We start from the raw sequence: 19,497 nt of genomic DNA, 5'->3' as shown, positions 1-19,497 counted from the left end.
AAATGACACAAAGGTGTTTGTTGTTTGAATGCAAGACTGGAATATGTAAAGGAAGTTCTTTCTAAAGCATTTAAAGATATACAGTTGAATTAATTGTGGTTGTGCACATTTTCACCTGGTTCTGGTTCACAGTTCTTATTATATCTTTGTCTTTTAAGCGGTTTACAAGGTGCAAAGAGTAACAGTAACTTAACTTGATGATCAGGTTTGGTTTTGCACCGTGCATGTGACACCTGAACAGGAACTTCTGTGATTTCTGCGAACTTTTCCTGGACTTATTTTAACTTTTGTGTTTGGTGGGGAGACATGGCTATTATGAGCCTGTATCAAACCCATTAGGGCATTGTGTTTGTGATACTAAACAGTACAAACAAACCTGACTTATGTTATTGCATTATATTATTTGTATTCAAAGACTGAATAGAAATGCTTTCAGCACAAGAGCTGGCAAGTTGTAGCAAGGCCCTGGAATTTCAAACAAACAGACATTGGATGTTCCAGACAGGATCTTCATCTGCAAAATAATACAATAGTTTTTAACCTACAGATGATAAAGAGGAGACAAAAGCTGCAGCTTATGATCTTACAATGAAGAGGAGCTTGAGCGTTCTGGGAGTTTGTGAGTTGTTATCTGAGACGAGTAGACGTTTCAAAAAGCATAAAGGAAATACAATATTCAGCCTTGAAAGAAGAAAACTGATTCATTTACAAAGAAAAGAACACAAATCAAACAAATATATAAACTGATCTCCCCGCTAACAAAAGTCTAATCTTTTGCTTTAACCTCGTTAAAAGAAGAAGAAAAAAAGTAGTGTAGGGAAAGTTTCAACATGAAGAGGAAGAGTCACACATAACAACAAAAAATGTATTCACCTTAGGGTGTGTCCTCCTTTTAGTCTACTCTGTTAAGCACTCAGAAACAAGTTGAGGCAAGGCAGCAAACCCTGTTCTTGGAATCCTCAAACATAAAAAATGAAGCTAAGTGCTTTGCCTTTTAACCCTTTGAAAAATAAACAAGTAATATATTGAAGGGGTTTAATGCCCGTTAACGCTGTTCGATGAGATTTAATCAGTCAGATTAATATTGGTACACCTCAGAAGGTACATGTGTGGGGAAGAAAACTCTTATTCATTGTGAAGTGATGATAAGTCTGATCTTCAGACCCTCAGAATGATTCCTGGTGGTCCCCAGATTGCCACCAGTACATTTGAACCAAGTGTGGTGATTGCTCCCGTATTTTCAAATCCTACCAGAATTACCCGGAAACAACGCAGTTCGTTGCTGTGATAGTTTTTATACTGTCTTGGCGAACAAGAGGCACATGGAGAGAGGGAGATGAGGAAAATCTGGGGGTAAGTTCTAGTCTTTCGTATTAACCACACCCACAAAGACATTTCTCAGCACTGCGCTCCCTTACCTGGCGAGCAGAGCCAAGTCTGTGCACTAAAGGAGTCAAACGAACTAAAAGAAACGACAGATCATCGGGGAATAAACACGTGCTTGCATCGGTTTGGAACAATTATGGATTAACCTTCTTGGGTTAGTGAAAACCTTTTTCTTCCTCCTCTTGATTTTGACATTTAAACTTCGTAAATGTACTTCGCGTTTGCGCAAGCTGGAAATGATCGCAGGCTGAGTGATCGATTCGCGGACTTTTGTGGAGCAATTTACGTAACTGTAATTTATCTCTGGTGAATGAGAAGAGCCATGTACGTACCGCGGTGTCCAAAAAGTCAAAAAACTAAACAAAACCCAAGACAGCCCGTGCGTAAAAGGCTTTTTTAACGACCTGTAAAGATTCCGCGTCTACTCATAAACAAATTAACATGATAGGACTGGTGCTTATATATCTCCTTTTAATGTTTAACTGTTTAACTATAAAGTTCCAAAAAGTACATTTTATGTGTATAAGGTTGGGTGTGTTAGTGTTGGCTCAGCTATTTCCTTTTTGATCAAGCTGGCACGAAGCCGCCTCATAATTGCGTTTGTGGGTGTTTCTGGTAGCACTGATAGATTAGAAGTGGGAGCTGTTTTTAAATAAAAAATCAGCTTTACAAGATCCAGTGCCATTTTTTTCCTTTTAAGTAAGAAAATGTTTTTATTTTTAAAGAAAGCCTCGTATGTAAGAGCTCACAAACACTAACGTTCAGAGTCTCAAAGCAGATAATTCAGGTGATAGTGAATATATGCTCAACCATTCTTCATTTTACCACATCCAGGTCTGAAGAGAAACTGCTACCAAGATACTTAACTGCCAGACTAGACCATGGACTGGAAAACCTTTCAAGCCCTCCTCAGTGGGGTGAACAAATACTCCACGGCATTTGGGCGTCTTTGGCTGTCAGTGGTGTTTGTGTTCAGGGTGTTGGTGTATGTGGTGGCAGCAGAACGAGTGTGGGGTGACGAGCAGAAGGACTTTGACTGCAACACCAAGCAGCCCGGCTGTGCCAACGTCTGCTATGATCACTTCTTCCCCATCTCCCACATCCGCCTATGGGCCTTGCAGCTCATCTTTGTCACCTGTCCATCATTAATGGTGGTCATGCATGTGGCGTATCGTGATGACCGTGAGCGCAAGTACAAGGCCAAGCATGGTGAGAACACCAAGCTGTACAACAACACGGGCAAGAAACATGGCGGCTTATGGTGGACTTACCTGATCAGCCTCTTTGCTAAGACGGGCATTGAAATCGCTTTCCTCTATATCCTCCACCGAATATACAACAGCTTCTACCTGCCAAGGCTGGTCAAGTGTGAAGTGTCGCCTTGCCCGAACATTGTGGACTGCTACATTGGTCACCCCACTGAAAAAAAAGTCTTTACATACTTCATGGTCGGAGCTTCAGCCCTCTGCATCGTCCTGAATATCTGTGAGATCTTTTATCTCATCTACAAGCGCATTGTACAGTGTGCAAAAAAGGTTAAAAGACGCAACCGCGCCATGGACATCCAACATGACGACTTTGAGGACCCCTTTAACAACTCCAACCGTGTTGGGTCGAAGCATGATCTAAAGGAAAAGCCTTCATTCCTCAAATCTTCATACAAGTCTCCTCCATACAGACCATCTGCAATCAGACTTGAGGAGAAGATACGAGCCTCTGCTCCTAACCTATCTATCTCATGATCAGAGCTGAAACCAGGCCAAAGAGCAAAAGCTCTGCAGAGTTTGGGCTGCAATCCAAAGACAGAACTAAAAAAATGAGAGACTCAGAACAATGAGCCAAACTACATTCTGTCAGAGCCTGGAAGTTGAGTCATCAGTACTGGATTCATCCTGTGGACCCTTGTGTCCACATGCAACACTTAAGGAGCACATGAACTTTTGTTTTGGCTTGAAGCAAAATTGGTCTTTTAGTGATATGCGGTTTGAATTTTTTAATAAAGGTTCACTGCGCGGTGAGGGGTTGGTGGTGGTAATGAATCCTCCCTGCCAGTATCCACATGTCTGAGCACCCTACTTCCCGTTTTGCTTCTGTGATCCCTTTATTTTAATTTGAACTTAAATCATGGATTTCCTTTCCCAGTTTTATAGTAAAGTGTTGTGCAGCAGAGTGTGGAGGCTCGTTTGGTGATACGTATGTTTGAGGAATAGTAGAAATTGTGCAAACTGGCTTAAAAAATGAGTTTTCTATTGCATTTAGGATCAACTATGGTAACAAAAAATGCATTTATTGTTGTTGCATTGTTCCTTCTGAATCCTTGGTAGACATGTTGCTTGGTCTCAGTTTATGCTGTAGACACGCTGTGTTTTGACGTACTTGTACACAACGCCGTCTGATCCAAGACCACTGTTGATTTTAAAGGTGAAAGGAATGCTGCTGTTTAATTCAGTGCTGGAAGACTGTGGACACACACACGGCTCACGGAACTGTATTCAAGTATTTTTGTGAGTCATTCATTGGCGACTGTGGAAGCTCTGAGGAATTGTATTTCCTGTCCTTGTTATTATTTCATTTTTATTATTGTAAAGATGTTAAATGTTTGGAATATGTTTCTGTTTGTTCTTTTATCAGAGCGTCACTCCATGCCAGTTCAAATGCCTAAAATGTCTAAAAACAGCCCTAGCTTCATCCTCTACTTTGTTGCTATTAAGAGCTGCCTTTAATCCCCTTGATTAATTTTTTTTTTAGGCCGATCTGTGATCAGGTGGGACGTCTGCTTGTCATTATATTATGTTCAAGTTGTTTCAAAAACATATGTTGATTTGAAAAATCAACATACGTTTGACAACTTTCACATTTGTAAACAAGTTAGAATTTAGATAACTACATAACTTAGATTTTGGTCACCGACTCATTCCTACGGGCTTTGCTTGTCTAAGATCTTTAGCGGACATTTCTGGAATCTCAATCTGCCTGTCAGGCTCACAAAGCCGGTTTTAAAAGGTGTAGCAGGAACCGTTTTTATCCTGAGTCATTTACGCAAGCTGGAAAATTACTATAGAAATGGTGAAGATGCACTCTCACCTCCATTGACTTGCATTGCAAACTCATCGTTACAAGGTACTAGTTTGAAACCCAGCTGGGGCCTTTCTGGAGGAGTTTGCATGTTCTCTGGTGCCCAGAGACGTACATGTCATGTTAACCGATGACTCTAAATTGGCTGTGGGTGTGAGGTACGGTTAAAAAGCACAAAATAAATGTGAGTATAGGTATAGCTACCTTTCAAGCCACGAATCATACCAGATAAGACACAGGTGATCCTTAAGATTCAAGACAATTTATCAATCTTTATTTTTAAAACAAAGTCTACAGAAACATTTGCATTTTAGATTTGAAAATAAATACATTTAAAATAAAAATAACCTGTGTCAATACAGTTTTTCACCAGCCAGCTCAATGCCTGAGTCGAGGATGGAGAATGATGGAAACTCAAACGGTGATGTCATCCATGCCCACAAGATGCTTACTGGATAATTTATTGTTATAAACAAAGTCTGGCGATCATGTCGGCTTCGCCAGTGCCTGGAAACTAATGCAAGCACACTATTAAAACACAGGCACACAGGTCATGATGTGATTACACTTACTTTACATAAGGCACCGTTCCAGCAATGCTGTCATATTAATATCCAATTAGATATTTTACTCCGATTTGACTGGCATAGCCTGCTGATCCCGATCTTCCATAGAAGATAAATTAACGCCGCCCCCCCCCCAAAAAAAAAACAAAAAAAACCAACAAAAAACACAGACAGCTCCAGGTTACATAATCACGCTTTAGTGTTCAGTCTGAGAGAGAGAGAGCCTCTGGTTTGTCGTTCCTCTACAGTTTGCAGGCTGCCTGTGCCACCTTGGAGCTGGTTTTCCTGTTGAGGGTTTGACAGATGAAAGCTCCAGCATCCATCAGCTTAGAGAGGTCGACTCCCTGGGGTACAGACAAAATTTAAGAGGTCATATTAGAGCACTTAAGCACGGAAGTCGTAATTATCTTCAAGCAGCCAGGTAGCAGATCGAGCAGCATCGACGCAGACAAAGTCTGAAGTCCTCCTACCGTCTGAATTCCAAGTCCGTGCAGCATATAAACTACATCTTCAGTTGAAACATTCCCAGAAGCCCCCTGGGCATAGGGACAGCCTCCCAGTCCAGCTACTGATGAATCCACCACACTGATTCCCATCTGAAAAACAAACAAACACAAAGCATAGAAATCAGGAAAACAGACAACAGTGACCAGCTGCAGCTATTCAAAAATACCAGGTTCTCTTTTAAAGAGACTGAGTGTAATCAACAGCAAAATGGGGTGATTAAGAAAAAATACACACAAACAACATGGCACCACCAGCTGGAAGTTAATGGCTGTCATGTGACTTCCTCTATATAATCACACAGAAAGAAAATTGGAAGCAACAGAACAACTCTTCCTTTTCCCCCCTTTACAAACAATAAAAGCGTCAGCCTTGCTGCAGCTCACTCGGTGTACAGAGAGGTGTTCCTCACTCTCCTGCTCCGAAAAGCAGAACCACAAATAATGTTTTTCCTCTGTATTTTTTTAAAGAAGGTTAAAAAGTAGCGCCCAAGCTGGCAACAGTGAGGCAAACTCAAGCCTGATGATACAAACCCCGCCTAAAGAAATCAAATATTTGAGTACAATCCTGCAAACAACAGATCAGCTAAAAGGACACCCAATTATCCTTCTGCATTACTCAAAGATTAACCCTAGAACACTAACGTCAGGTGATTTTCACCCACGTGTCTTAGAAATGGTTGAATTCAAGAACAATTTTTTAATAAAGTTTTACCTAATCTAATCTTTAATAAACTGTCATCGTATCTTTATTTTTAGGGAGCAGATACCTTAAACACTTTAAGCTGTAAGCTAATGATAGTTATGTAAGAGCAGATACATGCTGGAGCAATAAGCTGTACATTTCAGGTCCAATGGATGCATGATCTGACAAGTCGACTATCAAAATAATCGTTTGTGGCAGCCCTAAAATATGTGTGTGTAAACAAAATAGTCTCAAACCAGCCTGACCTGTAAAGCTACAAGGATGTTAGCCAGAGCCTGGCCATAGGTGTCATGACAGTGCACCGCCAACGCACTGACGGGCACCTCTTTAATCACTGCCTCCAACATTTTAGTCATGCTGCCTGGAGTTCCCACTCCGATGGTGTCACCCAGAGAAATCTCGTAGCAGCCCATGGAGTATAGCCGCTTAGCTACCTGTGAGGCAGAGGACAGATTGAGCGGCAACATCAATTAATGCAAAATAGTTTTGCTTTTTTTTTTTTTTTTTTTTTTTTAAAACAAGCCATAACTCACATGTGCCACTTTTTCAGGTGCCACCTTGCCTTCATACGGGCATCCGACGACACAGGAGACATAACTGTGATGACAAGAAGCACATAAGCAAGAATTAGAGGGCAATTGAAGTGATTTAAAGATCTGCTGACAGTTGAGGGGAGGCCACTATTCTTACCCTCTAACTGGCACACCGGCCTCTTTAGCCGCTTTCATAACCTCGTCAAAGCGCTGTAAACTCTCATCTACTGAGCAGTTTATGTTCTTCTTGCTGAAGAGCTCAGACGCAGCACCAAATATGGCTACTTCTGGGGCTCCTGCCTTGACCTGAAGTAAATAAGAGCATTTCTTGTGAGGAATTAAACTGAAGCACCAACGATTGTGTGTGAAGATGGCGATGGAGGATGTTTATGTAGTGACGGTTGATGAGATTGGATGCTTGACACTCACAGCAGCCTGGAAACCCTGGAGATTGGGGGTGAGGACTTGATAAGTCACCCCGGGCTTCCTGCTGATACCCTTCATCACCTCCACCTGGTCTGCCATCTAACATTTGGATGACAGAAACCGGTCAGCAGTGACAGAAAGAAGTCATGCAGTTTGTGTATTGCCCTTAGCCGGATGTGCCAGCACTGTGTGTGCGTGTGCATACTCACCTGTGGAACCCACTTTGGGGAGACGAAGCTGGTAGCCTCAATGACGGACAGCCCCGACTCTGACAGCATGTTAATTAATTTAATTTTGGCCTCTGTTGGTACAAGAGTCTGAAAGTGCAAAGAGTTGGTTATGTAAGGATCGACATAACTAACTCGGGTAACTCTGTTATCACCTGGTGACGCAAAGCACGAACTATGCGCCTGCGCCATCGTAAACACACGCTACCTTCTCATTCTGAAGGCCGTCTCTTGGTCCCACCTCCACTATTTTCACCTTCCCTGGAAAAGCCTGGGCCGCTCTTACTCCAGCCTAAAACACGAACAGAAGAAACAAGTGGTGTTAAATTACCATCAGCTAGGGTTAGGGGCCTCGAACATGTAACGACAATTAGCATAACAGCAGGGGACGCTAACAGCTAGCGGACAAACACGGCCGTGCATCTAAGCAGCGCGTCATATCACACACAATTCAAACTCACTGCTCTGTGCGCCGCCGCGGAGCTGAACGACAGGCAGTGCTGCCCCATAAGCGACGTTAAAGCGTTCCTGTGGACGAGCTTCATGACAGTCGCCATGATGGTCCAGCCTCCGGTTTGACGTCACGACGTCCCTTCCAGGCGCGGAGTCCTCACAGGCTCACGAAAGCACCGCGTGGACGCCATCTATGGGCGAAAGGGTGGAACTGAAAGAATTGTTTATGATTTATGACGCGCCAAATCACAATAATAGTTTCCTCCAGGCGCTTTGTATCCTCTACAATACACTCAAAATCAAACGACCCACTGTGAGCAAGCACTTGTGGACAGTGGAACGAGAAAACTCAATGTTAGCAGGAAGAAACTTCAAGCAAAACCAGATTATTAATTATTATCTTTTAATTTTTAATTTAGCTCACTTTTGGTTTTCCTTGTGGCCAGATATGTTTCCTTTCCTTTTAAAATATAATTAGGTCCACAATATTTGTAATTTTGCATCTGTACACTATTACAGTGGCAAACTATGGATGAAAGACTATGTGTTCGTGGTCCTTCATTTTCAGAGCTTCAGTGGTAAATGGCAAGGCAGTTTAACCAGATAAAACATATAGAGTTGATTTATTGTCGAAGTGTTGAACTTGTGTTTGGTAGCTTTTATCTGTAATGTAATGGGGAAAATTCTAGTTTTCACATTATGTGTCAATATGACCTTGTGAAACAATGTTTCACTGTGTTATCTGCTAACTGTAAGGGCGTACAAGGACGAAACTCCCAAGAAGACCAGTGCCGGGATCTTCATGGGAAACTGCTCTCTGCCCAGCAACAGCCCATGGGACAAAAAACCTGTTGTAACGGAAAAGATACCGAGAGCTGTGTGTGGGTATAAAAGAGACCTGCAACATCTTAAGGGCAGAGCTCGCATGACTGTGATGTTTGATGTGTGTTGGCTCTCCTGCATGCAGTAATTAAAATAGCCTGACCACAGCTGACCGTGTTGCAGACTTTATTACTAAAAAATTCCACGACAGGAACTTTCAGAATAAGGTTTAAAGAACAAAAGTAGGTGTATCAGAGGAATAGCAAGAAATTCAGCAGACAACTAAAGTGAATGATCACAGAATTATTTCCATGGTTAAGAAAAACCTCCCCACAACATCGAACCAAGAACATTCTTGAAGATGTAAGAAAATCATTGTCAGCGTCTACAAAACACACCATTATGAAAGCAAACTATAGAAAGTTTACATCGAGGTACAAGAAAGTGAGATAATTAACTGGAAGATGACTGAATTTTTCATCTTGATCCAATTTTCCCCTGTTTAAATAGGTTATATTCAACATTGTTGTAATATTTTGTCGTTTATTATTTAAACTTTTCCATCACAGATGCCGTAATGACTCCAGAATTGATTTTATTGGTAACATGCAATTTGCATTCAGAGTTGTAAAGTTTTTGTATATACTGATGTATTTGTTCCAAGATGACAAAACTATGTACAAAATTTTATAATTTTTTCAGGTTTAGTTTATTGCACTTTTTCACTGTTACCAGTTTTCCCACAATCGTTGTCCTTTATCGTATTTATTTTTCTATGACTTTACTTCTATCTTACTTTACACCATTTAATACTCCTATAAGAATAATAAAAAACAGAGCCTCCTTTGAATGAGAAGTCGTTCAGTTGTTCGTGATTAAAGTTAAAGACCCAGAAACAAATTTATAAAAATATCTTTAATGTGTCCAAAAGTAAAAAACAAACAAACAAACAAATAAATTATGCGTTTGTATCATACTGCATATCATAACAAAACATTTAAAAAGACTGTCCCTACAGGATACAGGTGATCATTCTGTTCTTCACCTTTTTGCTGAAAGGCTGGCAGAAAGCAGCCAAAAGGACCAAAGCTTTTCATGCACGAGAGAAAAAAAAGCTTATTGAAAAGATTATAATATCATATTATGATTGAAGCAAAGGAAACACATAATATGCATGCTTCAGATACTGCATATCTTTATGAAGCTTAACAGAAAACCTTCATTTTTTTTCTGACAAAGCTCAACAAACTGATAAGAAAAGACTAAACTAATACACAACATATCATAAACGTATGTTTTTACATGAGTGAATCCCACATTTTATGCATAAACTCTCCTGCATGGCTTTAAAGTGCCCCTGTTAAGCTTTTGGGGTTTTTCCCTATTCTTCACACCTTTATTAAAAGTAAAGTTTCACCCACCCACACAAAACACTGAAGTGAAACTGCCTGTGAAACTGGCTGTTCTTCCGTTACTTCTCTATGTCACCATGTAAAATGCCAGTTTAGCAGCTAAACAAAGAATGCCTCAGCTACATCCAGTTGCACCAGCTGCCTAAAAGTCTGCCATTTTTCTCTTTTCTACAAACGAAATGTAAAACATGTCAGCAAACCAAGTATTCTGCGAGGCTGGAAGAATGAAAACAAGCTTTTGTGCCCTCCGGCTGATGAACTGAAGACCTGGTGAATTTCTTTTATTCCATTTTTAATTAAAAAAAAAACTAATGACAGTAGAAATCACAAAAATGCTGCACGGCTAACCATCTTTAGTTGTGTTATAATACAGCCTAGAAAACAGGTTTTATTTTTCTGTTGTGTTTTAATTGTAACTGTTATATAACTGTTATATTCATCCACTATTGAACCATTTGAACTGCATATTCTCTTAGCTAAAGATTTTAGCTGTGCTTTTAGCAGGATATTTCATTTTTGATCATTTCTTATATGTTTGAATCATTTATGCATGACTATTTTCGCCCAATTCTTCTTTTTAACCATTACTTTCAATTAATTATCTGCCAAAAATTCTTTAAGTTCAATCAATTCTTTAATGAAATTGTAATTTAATTAACTGCTCTTGCTAAAGTACTCTCTGGGGTACTTGTAACTCTGGCTGGATACCTCGCTTTCCTAGAACAGATCATTTCAGGCCGATGGTGAAAAGAGAAGCAGCAGTAACACTATGCACAGTACAATATGAGAAAAATGATTTTTGAATACTAATGAATGTAAACTTATTGTAGTAAACCCCTAAATTGAAAATAAGCATACCAGGGGCACTTTAAAACACAAACACTTCAAATATGGTTACGCATCTGCACACACACAAACACACGCACACTTTGGTCCAGTTTCACTGCAGCTCTTCGTCGCTGATGTCCACTTGCTGGATGATGAGGTCGGCGCCCGAGTCTTCTGCCAGGTCATCGTCGTCAGTCACCATCCAGCTCCTCTTTGTGTCCCCCTCCTCCTCCCCATCCACGCCCAGTAACAGTGCCGGCTCCTCGTTGTGCCCCTCCAGGCTGTTCATGGGGACGTCGTCACAGCCCACTTCCTGGATGCACGCCGTGCACATGCGGTAGCGTCTCGTGCCCTCACACACCACATGCCCGGTCTCCTCGGTCACTTGACACTTACACTTCCTGCACACCAGCTTCCTGGCTTGATGAATCTGGGAGATTAAAAAGAAAAAGAAAAGATCGGATAAAGATTTATTCAATATTAGAGTAAATTTGTTTAGCAGCTTGTTTTCCTGGAGCTGTAAGCCGACACAGACACAGAAGAAAGTGTAAATTTACCATCTGCTGTGAAAACACCTACTGTCTCAAAATGGCTGCGTAGATGCTCCAGGCGAGTAAAGCGCTTATTGCAGGCCTGGCATGGATACGGCCTCTCCCCGGTGTGACAGCGCAGGTGACGCTTCAGGTCTGCTTTCCTCTTCACTGTGTGTGTGCAAAAGGGGCATTTGAAGCGCATGGTAGGATTCGAATCTGCAAAGAGGAACAGAGAAATTGTGACATTTGACTTTTTCCTATCATCTCTGTCCAAGTATTCCAGTCATCATCATCTTCTGGCAGCACACACCTTTATTAAAGTGTCCAATAACACCCACAATCGGTGGTAGAGTAGCGTAAAGCTCCTCTGCCTTTTCAGCCTTTCGTGTCCGTGCCTCCTGGATGTCCAAGTCTTCGTGCTGGTTGGACCGAGCGCTGTTGGACGCTCGCCTCTTTGTGCTCCCTTTTCCACGCCGACGCTCTGATCCAGGCAAGGTGTACAAAGGGTCCTGAGGGTCCTGGAGGTCTTCTGCATCTGCACTGAGCTCGTTAACAGGGCTGTTAGGGTCAGTCTTCAGGGCTGAGGCTGAAGGATCCTGGTCCGAGTCCTTTCCCATAAAGCTAGACTGTGATCTGGAGTTGTCCCGAGTCCAGAGCGCAGGTGGAGGGCTAACAGAGCAGGGGCCCTGATGCTGCTCTGTGGAGTCTTCTCCTGCTCCGCTGGTAAAGCTACAGGTCTCAGACAAGCTGAGGCAGCGATCGCTGTCTTCATCTTTCACACTGATGTCCAAGGAGGACTTGATGAAGTTCTTGCAGTAGCTGATGACGTTGTTCATCTGCAGGTAGCTGGCTGCAGACATAACTTCAATCACATTGTGACTGGAGAGGTCCAGCTGGCCGGAGTAGATGAAATCCAGGATGACGGTGAAGGTCTCGGGGCTGAAGACGTCGAAGGTGGCGTTGACAGAGTCATCGGGCCCCTGGGACAGCAGCATGCGGAAGTAGCCGCTGCTGGCGTACAAAACATTGCGGTGAGCCCTGAAGAGCTGGCCCTCCACCAACACACTGCAGTCACAGAAAAGCTCCTGGCGACGCTGCTGGTTGAGCTGCTTCAGCATGTTGCTTTGGTGAGACACTGTGATGTCGGCCGTGTTGAACCACCTCTGAGGCTGCCTGCAGGAGACAACATGACAGCTTGCTCACTAGCTCTGTATGCAGGACACACTCACTTCTTTATCAAGAAAATAAGAAATGACAGAGGTCCCGCAGACCCGGTGGACATTTATTACTGAACTTCTCCCAATGCCAAATTAACAGATAAATAAAGGAAACACGGGCTCCTGGATTTTAATGGTCTGGTAACAGCCTACAATGGTAATCATGGCACACTGATCTGAGCATAACAAACACAGCAGCATCACCACATGCTTGCAGCTGTCAATTATTGCATCTTTGTCTTTACACGGGCTCAGCAGAGGGCCCGCCCACCTGACTTTTTTCTGCATTTTGATTTGTTGAAGGATCCTTCAGGCAAAATCTTCTCCTAATGGGTTACACCCGACTCAAGTCAGTCAGAGAGCATCGGGTGACAAAACCTTTAATCATTTCTGAGGTCTCACGCGCTCCGGAAACCCCCGATGGAGTAAACGCGTCAGACTTGTAGGAAGAGAAAATAAAACACTGCAGCCGGACACGCAAAGAGAAAAAAAATGTCCAGCACCCTGATTTTCAGAACAGTTCTCATTTCACGGTAACCTGTTCAATCCGTGCTCGTGCAGGCTCGGGATTGCACGCTTTCGTGTTTAATGAGCCATCAGCGCGGCTGTGTGACAACCTCCGCAGCGCCCGACAACCCACGGTGCAACGCCCGCCCGCAGGACTCCACGGTGCCTTTCACGGCAGGCGAAATCAAGACTACCGTCCCCACCGAGCTCTTCCGCGTAAAATCAGACATCCTTCGACCTACAAAGCAACACGACAGTGCTGCAGTCCTGCGAGAGGAAAGCGGGCAGCCCAGTCTGTCTGTCCTGGAGCGACGCCCACTTCAGGCTTCAGCCAGCACACAATAGAAAAACAGACACAAACCTCCGGCAAGTGAGCGCGCTGCGAGCTGGAAAAACACATCTATTCGCATTGTGTAACAGTCTAGGGCAACGACGCACTAACACGCCCGTTTTCATCCTCAAGACCACCCCCACTTCTCTCCGGAGGTCCGGCGACACAGCGGGGAGGATTTGACTGCTGCCCAAAGCGAGCGACTGCTTCGCAGGCGCGAGGTGTCGGCAGGACCCGCTTACGCCCCACGCCTTCTTACCCCCCCTGACAAAATCCATCGATACTCACTGGTGGCTCGATTCACCCGGCGCCCTGTACAGCCTGCTCGCCCCCAAGTCCGCCACCATATCCATGTTTAATTCCCGTTTGCCTTTCCCCCCCTCCGCTCTTTTCTTTGCTCGTCCAGGGTCCACAGTCAGGCACTTCCTGCTCAGCCCTAAAGACCGAAACCCGGTTAGACCGACTGGAGCACAGTGCTGACGTGGGTGTTTATTAACTGGGTGCCCGAGGGTTCAAGGAGCCATTTAAAGTCCCAGTGCCCCGTTTAAACAGACGCCCTCGTTGCGAAAGGAGCGATATTCATACAGTATTTGTGCAGGGCTCATGATGCTCCTCTAACCTTACCACACAGGTCCGAGTCTTTAATCTGCCCCCGTATTTCAGAATTTTTTTTATATGTATATAACAACAAAAACCGGGGTCACAATCACTCCAGACAGTCAAGGCAAAGTGCGCGTTTCAGCTATTCAGTAAGAAAATTAATTTATTCTTTCATTGTTATGGCTCACAGATCAATACATTTATAGAGAAAATATCAGTTGTTAAGTCTGATCTAACAGCAAAGAGTAAACAAACATTTAGATACTCTTCTTGTAGTCAGCTGAATCATTAGAGTTTAACAAAAATAAAAACAATGCAGCTTCTCTTGAGGTCTTATGTGTCATTGCGCCAATGAGGAAGCTGGTGGTTCCCTTTGGTGATTTTAAAAGAGGATTTTTAAGCAACAGTCTGCTCGGGTTGCGTCAGCAAGTGCCGTTAGAAAATCCGGTGGGGTTCATGGACTGCCAGCGCCACAGGTCCTCACCTGCATGGAAAGGAGTGCAAAGAAAAAACACAGAGATCATACGGGAGATGCTACAACGCATTTATTTGACTGTAGAAGAGCAATCATGGAGAAGAATCAGATTTTCCAGCGTGGCTGTCCTTACACATTCTTTCCAGGTCAAATTGAGCCTTCCAGCCCAGCTCCTTCTCAGCTACGCGAGGGTCGGCGTAGCAGGAAGCTACGTCTCCGCCTCTGCGAGGGGCGATCTTATATGGGATCTAAACAGAAAACACATTATGTTAATTACATGGAAAAATAAGGTGATCAGAGGTATTTCCACAGTGCCAGATTGGTCGTGCTTTGCGTCACTTCTAGAAAACAGACTATAAACATGATTCAGCTCTCACAGTAACCACGATGACTCACCTCTTTTCCGGAAGCCTTCTCCATGGCTTTCACCATCTCAAGCACTGAGTAGCCTTTTCCTGTCCCAAGGTTGTAAACCTACAGACACACACACACACACTAATAAATATCTAAAGCATCTATGTGACAATGGTCGTGATGGAAATTTGCTCCAAGTTGTTATACCTTGCACCCGCAGTCCTCCTTCAGCTTCTTTAGAGCAGCTATGTGTCCCTTTGCCAGATCCACAACATGAATGTAATCTCTCACACCTGCAAAGAGAAAGGAGCCTCGTTTTCATGGTACCGAGTATCTGGCTGCTATTTAAAGTGCTATTTCAAAGCAAGTGCAGTGATTTGCAGTAATTTCGTTACCTGTGCCATCGATCGTGTCGTAGTCATTCCCATATACGCTCAGACACTCTCGTCTCCCAACGGCGACCTAAATTAAGCAATGCAAGCAAATCGGAGTCATGTGATTCATGGAGACAGATGAAAGACTGAAATACAATCACTATGATGAGCACAGCGTGGCATCTGGCAGAGACTTTAGATACCTGGGCAACATATGGCAGCAGGTTGTTAGGGATACCCTGAGGGTCCTCTCCTATCTGACCGGAGCAATGAGCTCCGATTGGATTGAAATAGCGCAGCAGAACAGCATTCCAGTCCTGCCCACAGAGAAGGAATAATGAGACAACTCAGGAGATGGAAGTGTGTGCGTCTGTGAATGTCTTTCTTCTGAGTTTACCTTCTCAGCTTTACAGTGGTCCTTGACCATCTCCTCGATGAAGTACTTGGTCTTCCCGTAGGGGTTAGTGCAGCCTCCCACGGGGTGCTGCTCATCTATGGGGAGGCGCTGGGGGTCTCCATATACTGTGGCGGAGCTGCTGAAGACCAGATTGCGCACTCTGTGAGCCTGCATCACCTGGGGGACGTGCAGATACACATAAACATGGCACATACACACAATCAGTGGCCAGCGAGTCAGCAGTCCACAGCTCAGGGCTGAGGAAAAAAGGCTGATTCTGGCTGTTATGATGAGCTCCACATGCATAACATATCAGAAGGAAGCGGTTTTAGAATTTATCAGCTCATTTTCAAATGAACACACGGGTGTGCGCTCAGCAAACACAGAATAAGGTCAGAGCAGGGATTAATAATGAGTGCAGAGCAAAGATTGAAAGTGCAGATCTGAGATCAGTTTACCCAGGAGCTACTGACTGACCTCAAGCAGGTTCATGAAGGCGGTGAGGTTCACTTTGTAGTAGAGTAACGGCTTCTCCACCGACTCGCCCACAGCTTTCAGCCCCGCGAAGTGAATCACAGCACTGAAGGAATGCTGCAGCACACAAACAGAGAAGCACATGTGTGACACAGGCCGGTTTCAGATTTAAGGCATGCAAATACTACAAATGAACTGCTTTTGATGACAGTTTATGCAGGCCAGCAGGGACATTTTTAAGGAAACAAACAAAGGCTAAAAAAGTTAAATGGTGGTGCATTTATCTTCTTGCTGATTGTTTTATGTGTGTAACAGTAAAGCAGAAACCGGGCTGTTTTTTTTTAGCCAAACAACCCCAAACACACTGACTTTACAAATCAAAGTGTGTACACTGTTGGCACTCTCTAAAACAGTAGCAGATGCAGATGAATAATTAGGAAAAACAAACCAAGTGTAACAACTTTCTGACCTTTTTGAACAGCTTTTCCAAGCCGGGGCGGTCGAGGAGGTCCAGCTCATGAAACTCAATGCTGGTTTTCAGGAGCTTTTCTATCCTGCGTATGCTCTCTGGCACATTCCCTTCTCCTCAATCCAAAACACAATGGATACACACACACACACACACACACACACATACAGAAACACTAGGTCTAAGTATCACGCTGATTACTTTTCAATTCAATTCAATTTTAATTAATCCAAATCAGTTGCCTGTAAGGTAGACCCTACAGTTTTTTCAGTAATTTTCTCAGTAAAAGCTCTTAATTGGTGAGCTCACCTCGCACAGCGTTACTGAAGTTATCCACCACGATTGGCTGGTAGCCTGCTTCAATGAGCTCCACCACACAGTGACTCCCGATGTAGCCTCCTCCACCTGTGACCAGCACCTTCTCTGCCATTCTTTGGGTCTGATGGATAAAAGATACAATAACATCAAGTCAATCAAAATCCTCTCTCAGTCTGAATGCTGTAGTGGAAGCAAAACTATGCCACCCTGACTGGAGGATGAGGAGATGCTTTATCCTGACACACCTGTTTAAAGCCAAGTGACACACCTGTATTGTCCCACGTCAGCAGGTTCAAGCCTTCACCTGTCCAACCACATGAAACAATTATATTGCTCGAAGAATAACACGTCAGTGACTACTGGCTATTGTTAAGAGCCATCTTATCTTTCGAGAGAGTGATATTCTCTTTCCAACAGGCCACAACTTCCCTGCACTTTGTATGATGAAACTTTATCACTCAGTTCCAGTTATTACTCAGCTTGAAGACATCCTGTTTGTTCCACGGAAGCAATCAGAATATCTCAAGGCTTATACTTTATCTCTCTACAGAACTCCACATATTATAGTTAATTCAAATGGATGAAATATTGGATCAGAGCAACGTTGAAGGCTTTTTGTTTTTAAAAAGAGAAAAAAGTAAAAGCTGCTTCTTCAGGCTAAATAACCGAAACTGATAATATTACTTGAAGAATAAAAACATAACCTAAGTAATAAGTGCTAAAATGACACAACAGTTCACTTTCATTTAGAGTTTCTGTAAAATACTCACCGTTTCTCTTTGAGAGATGAAAAGGCGTTTCCGGTGGAGACTCTTGATAAACGTTGTCGGAAGCAGAAGCAGAAGAGGTGAGTGTTGAAGGTTTATCCGTCAGTTCATTCAGTGAAGTCTTCTAGTTTTTCCTGTAGACATTTCTTTACTTCCTGTAAAACGTGGGGCGGAGTCAAGCGAAAGTTTAACAGACAACTTCCTATACGCCTACTTTCAAAATAAAAGCACAAATGGTAAATTCACTTTAGTTTCAAGAAAGCGAAATCAACTTCTGTAAAACCATATGGGATAAATATAACTGATGGACTTCTTTACAGTCCATCAGTTTAGTTTAGTTTTAGATCTGTCGCTTTTTCCTTTACTCCTTAAATTCTGACATCCATTAATGTTACACTGATAAATACTTTAACCCCACTGGCCATCAGATGCTTTATTAGTAGCAGTCTATCCATCCATTCTCATCTGCTAATCTAATTCACCAAAATTTACCTATATACTTACTTTACTAATTGTCTTTGGTCTGTCGGAGGAAGCCAGATAGGATCCAGGTAAGCACAGGAAAAACGTGCGAACTCAAGACAGAGACCCCCAGACTGGATTCAAACCCAGAACCTTCTTATGTGAGGCTAGGAGGCTAGTGACCAGAAGGACAGCTCAGGTTTGGAGTTAAAGTTAGAGGGATGGGGCTGAGACATGTGCAGGAGAGGAACACTGAATATATATTGGATGCAGCAGGAGGAGGAAAACAGGTTCATTGATGGAGAGTGTTGGGGTGACAGAGGAGGACGCTGGAGAAAAGGTGAGGCAGATGATCTGTTGGGGTGACCCCTAAATGTGCAGCCTCTGTGCTCTTTTATAAATGTAATATTAACATTTATTGGGAACATTAAACAAATTTATTTCTTACTTTGAAGCATCAAACGGATTTTAATGACGCATCTTCATTAACTTCACGGATCTCCAATCCTCTTGCCGTGCTACGTGAGCGACGTGACGTGTGAGGTAAGCCACGCCTCTTTGCCATTTACACAAGGAAGCGTTTGTGCAGCGCCTCCACCTCTGTGTACGCACAGAGCCACACTAGATGGCGAAAGGAAAAGTGCCACGTTACCTAAACACCGGACTTACCGGCAGTGCAGCTTCGCAGGAGTAAACACAAACACAGAAGGCTTTTAAACCAGGCCTCATAGCATTTAAATGCCTCATATGATATAGTATTACAACGTATTATTATAGCATGTTTATGGATTTGATTTAAGCAAATGACATTAAGACGTGGTTGAACAAACTGCCCTCCACCCAGTCTCAGCCGCTGCTGGTGACCGAACCCAAATAATTAAGTCACCAGTGTCTTTATGACACAGCAGCCTATGAAACTCAGTTAAGCTACACAGCACATCTCAGTGAACACTTTAAAACATTTTTTGGGAAGCTGAAATCAATTATATTAACCCCTTAATGCCTGTACTGTGAAATAGTTGCCAGAAATCAATTTTCTTGTAAACTGGAGTATTTATTAAACTCTCTGAGAAATTAAAATAAAACCACACTGATTTAGAGAACCCATGCGTCAAATATGGTAGTGTTACAGGGTTAAGACACAAACTGCAGGCTAACATTTCAAATCCCAAAAATAATAGCAGGCTCTGTAAAAATAAACAAACAACAACAACAACAAAAAACGAACACGCAGATGCAAAATGACTTCATGTTTTAGTGAATCTAAACATGATGATTTTCC

The 19,497-nt window shown here is 43.0% G+C and overlaps 4 protein-coding genes across 8 annotated transcripts; 1 reads left to right on the top strand and 3 right to left on the bottom strand.

Moving 5' to 3' along the window:
* The first annotated feature begins 1,385 nt into the window (after positions 1-1,385).
* gjb3 (gap junction protein beta 3) lies at positions 1,386-4,062 on the top strand. The gene is made up of 2 exons (XM_085442513.1): positions 1,386-1,540; positions 2,221-4,062. The coding sequence occupies exon 2, from the start codon at positions 2,268-2,270 to the stop codon at positions 3,126-3,128; it is 861 nt and encodes a 286-aa protein (XP_085298639.1). The 5' UTR covers positions 1,386-1,540; positions 2,221-2,267; the 3' UTR covers positions 3,129-4,062.
* A 651-nt stretch (positions 4,063-4,713) lies between these two features.
* hmgcl (3-hydroxy-3-methylglutaryl-CoA lyase) lies at positions 4,714-8,029 on the bottom strand. The gene is made up of 9 exons (XM_085442512.1): positions 7,884-8,029; positions 7,631-7,714; positions 7,405-7,512; positions 7,199-7,294; positions 6,927-7,075; positions 6,770-6,833; positions 6,482-6,670; positions 5,498-5,623; positions 4,714-5,371 (listed from the first exon to the last, which is right to left on the bottom strand). Exons 1-9 carry the CDS (start codon positions 7,977-7,979, stop codon positions 5,270-5,272), a joined length of 1,014 nt encoding a protein of 337 aa, XP_085298638.1. The 5' UTR covers positions 7,980-8,029; the 3' UTR covers positions 4,714-5,269.
* A 1,564-nt stretch (positions 8,030-9,593) lies between these two features.
* zbtb8a (zinc finger and BTB domain containing 8A) lies at positions 9,594-14,076 on the bottom strand. Of its 3 annotated transcripts, none has more exons than XM_085442505.1 (4): positions 13,814-14,076; positions 11,781-12,643; positions 11,517-11,686; positions 9,594-11,367 (listed from the first exon to the last, which is right to left on the bottom strand). In XM_085442505.1, exons 1-4 carry the CDS (start codon positions 13,876-13,878, stop codon positions 11,050-11,052), a joined length of 1,416 nt encoding a protein of 471 aa, XP_085298631.1. In that variant the 5' UTR covers positions 13,879-14,076; the 3' UTR covers positions 9,594-11,049. The 3 variants fall into 3 exon arrangements, with proteins under 3 accessions (XP_085298631.1, XP_085298633.1, XP_085298632.1); XM_085442507.1 differs by lacking the exon at positions 13,814-14,076 and adding an exon at positions 13,556-13,756; XM_085442506.1 differs by lacking the exon at positions 13,814-14,076 and adding an exon at positions 12,959-13,514.
* A 194-nt stretch (positions 14,077-14,270) lies between these two features.
* gale (UDP-galactose-4-epimerase) lies at positions 14,271-18,797 on the bottom strand. 3 transcript variants are annotated; one of them, XM_085442508.1, is made up of 12 exons: positions 18,258-18,797; positions 17,757-17,908; positions 16,978-17,107; positions 16,669-16,784; positions 16,203-16,316; positions 15,726-15,902; positions 15,532-15,645; positions 15,350-15,416; positions 15,162-15,247; positions 14,997-15,074; positions 14,734-14,848; positions 14,271-14,609 (listed from the first exon to the last, which is right to left on the bottom strand). In XM_085442508.1, the coding sequence occupies exons 3-12, from the start codon at positions 17,096-17,098 to the stop codon at positions 14,548-14,550; spliced, it is 1,050 nt and encodes a 349-aa protein (XP_085298634.1). In that variant the 5' UTR covers positions 17,099-17,107; positions 17,757-17,908; positions 18,258-18,797; the 3' UTR covers positions 14,271-14,547. The 3 variants fall into 3 exon arrangements, with proteins under 3 accessions (XP_085298634.1, XP_085298635.1, XP_085298636.1); XM_085442509.1 differs by lacking the exon at positions 18,258-18,797 and adding an exon at positions 17,232-17,290 and having other exon boundaries at positions 17,757-17,934; XM_085442510.1 differs by lacking the exon at positions 18,258-18,797 and having other exon boundaries at positions 16,669-16,781; positions 17,757-17,932.
* Between the last annotated feature and the right edge of the window lie 700 nt (positions 18,798-19,497).

The sequence above is a fragment of the Copadichromis virginalis genome, linkage group LG19, assembly GCF_057382275.1.
Source record: "Copadichromis virginalis isolate Kocher_CV1m ecotype Utaka linkage group LG19, C_Virginalis_male_GT1.1, whole genome shotgun sequence".
In the NCBI taxonomy this organism is placed as follows: Eukaryota; Metazoa; Chordata; class Actinopteri; order Cichliformes; family Cichlidae; genus Copadichromis; species Copadichromis virginalis.
Note: the sequence above shows the minus strand (reverse complement) of the source record. Positions and strands in the feature narration are given on the sequence as shown.

Bases quoted from the DNA above. Each gene is read 5' to 3' on its own strand.
- gjb3 (XM_085442513.1), top strand. From the start codon at position 2,268: ATGGACTGGAAAACCTTTCAAGCCCTCCTCAGTGGGGTGAACAAATAC.
- hmgcl (XM_085442512.1), bottom strand. From the start codon at position 7,979: ATGGCGACTGTCATGAAGCTCGTCCACAGGAACGCTTTAACGTCGCTT. The intron at 7,076-7,198 runs GTGAGTGTCAAG...TATTTACTTCAG, and splicing joins TCCAGGGTTTCCAGGCTGCT to GTCAAGGCAGGAGCCCCAGA. The intron at 6,834-6,926 runs GTAAGAATAGTG...TTGTCATCACAG, and splicing joins GCCGGTGTGCCAGTTAGAGG to TTATGTCTCCTGTGTCGTCG.
- zbtb8a (XM_085442507.1), bottom strand. From the start codon at position 13,650: ATGAAAACGGGCGTGTTAGTGCGTCGTTGCCCTAGACTGTTACACAAT. The intron at 12,644-13,555 runs GTTTGTGTCTGT...TGTCTCCTGCAG, and splicing joins AGCGCGCTCACTTGCCGGAG to GCAGCCTCAGAGGTGGTTCA. The intron at 11,687-11,780 runs GTGTGTGCTGCC...TCCTCTTTGCAG, and splicing joins TATTGGACACTTTAATAAAG to ATTCGAATCCTACCATGCGC.
- gale (XM_085442508.1), bottom strand. From the start codon at position 17,098: ATGGCAGAGAAGGTGCTGGTCACAGGTGGAGGAGGCTACATCGGGAGT. The intron at 14,849-14,996 runs GTGAGTCATCGT...TTTTCTGTTTAG, and splicing joins AGAAGGCTTCCGGAAAAGAG to ATCCCATATAAGATCGCCCC. The intron at 14,610-14,733 runs GTAAGGACAGCC...CTTTCCATGCAG, and splicing joins ATTTGACCTGGAAAGAATGT to GTGAGGACCTGTGGCGCTGG.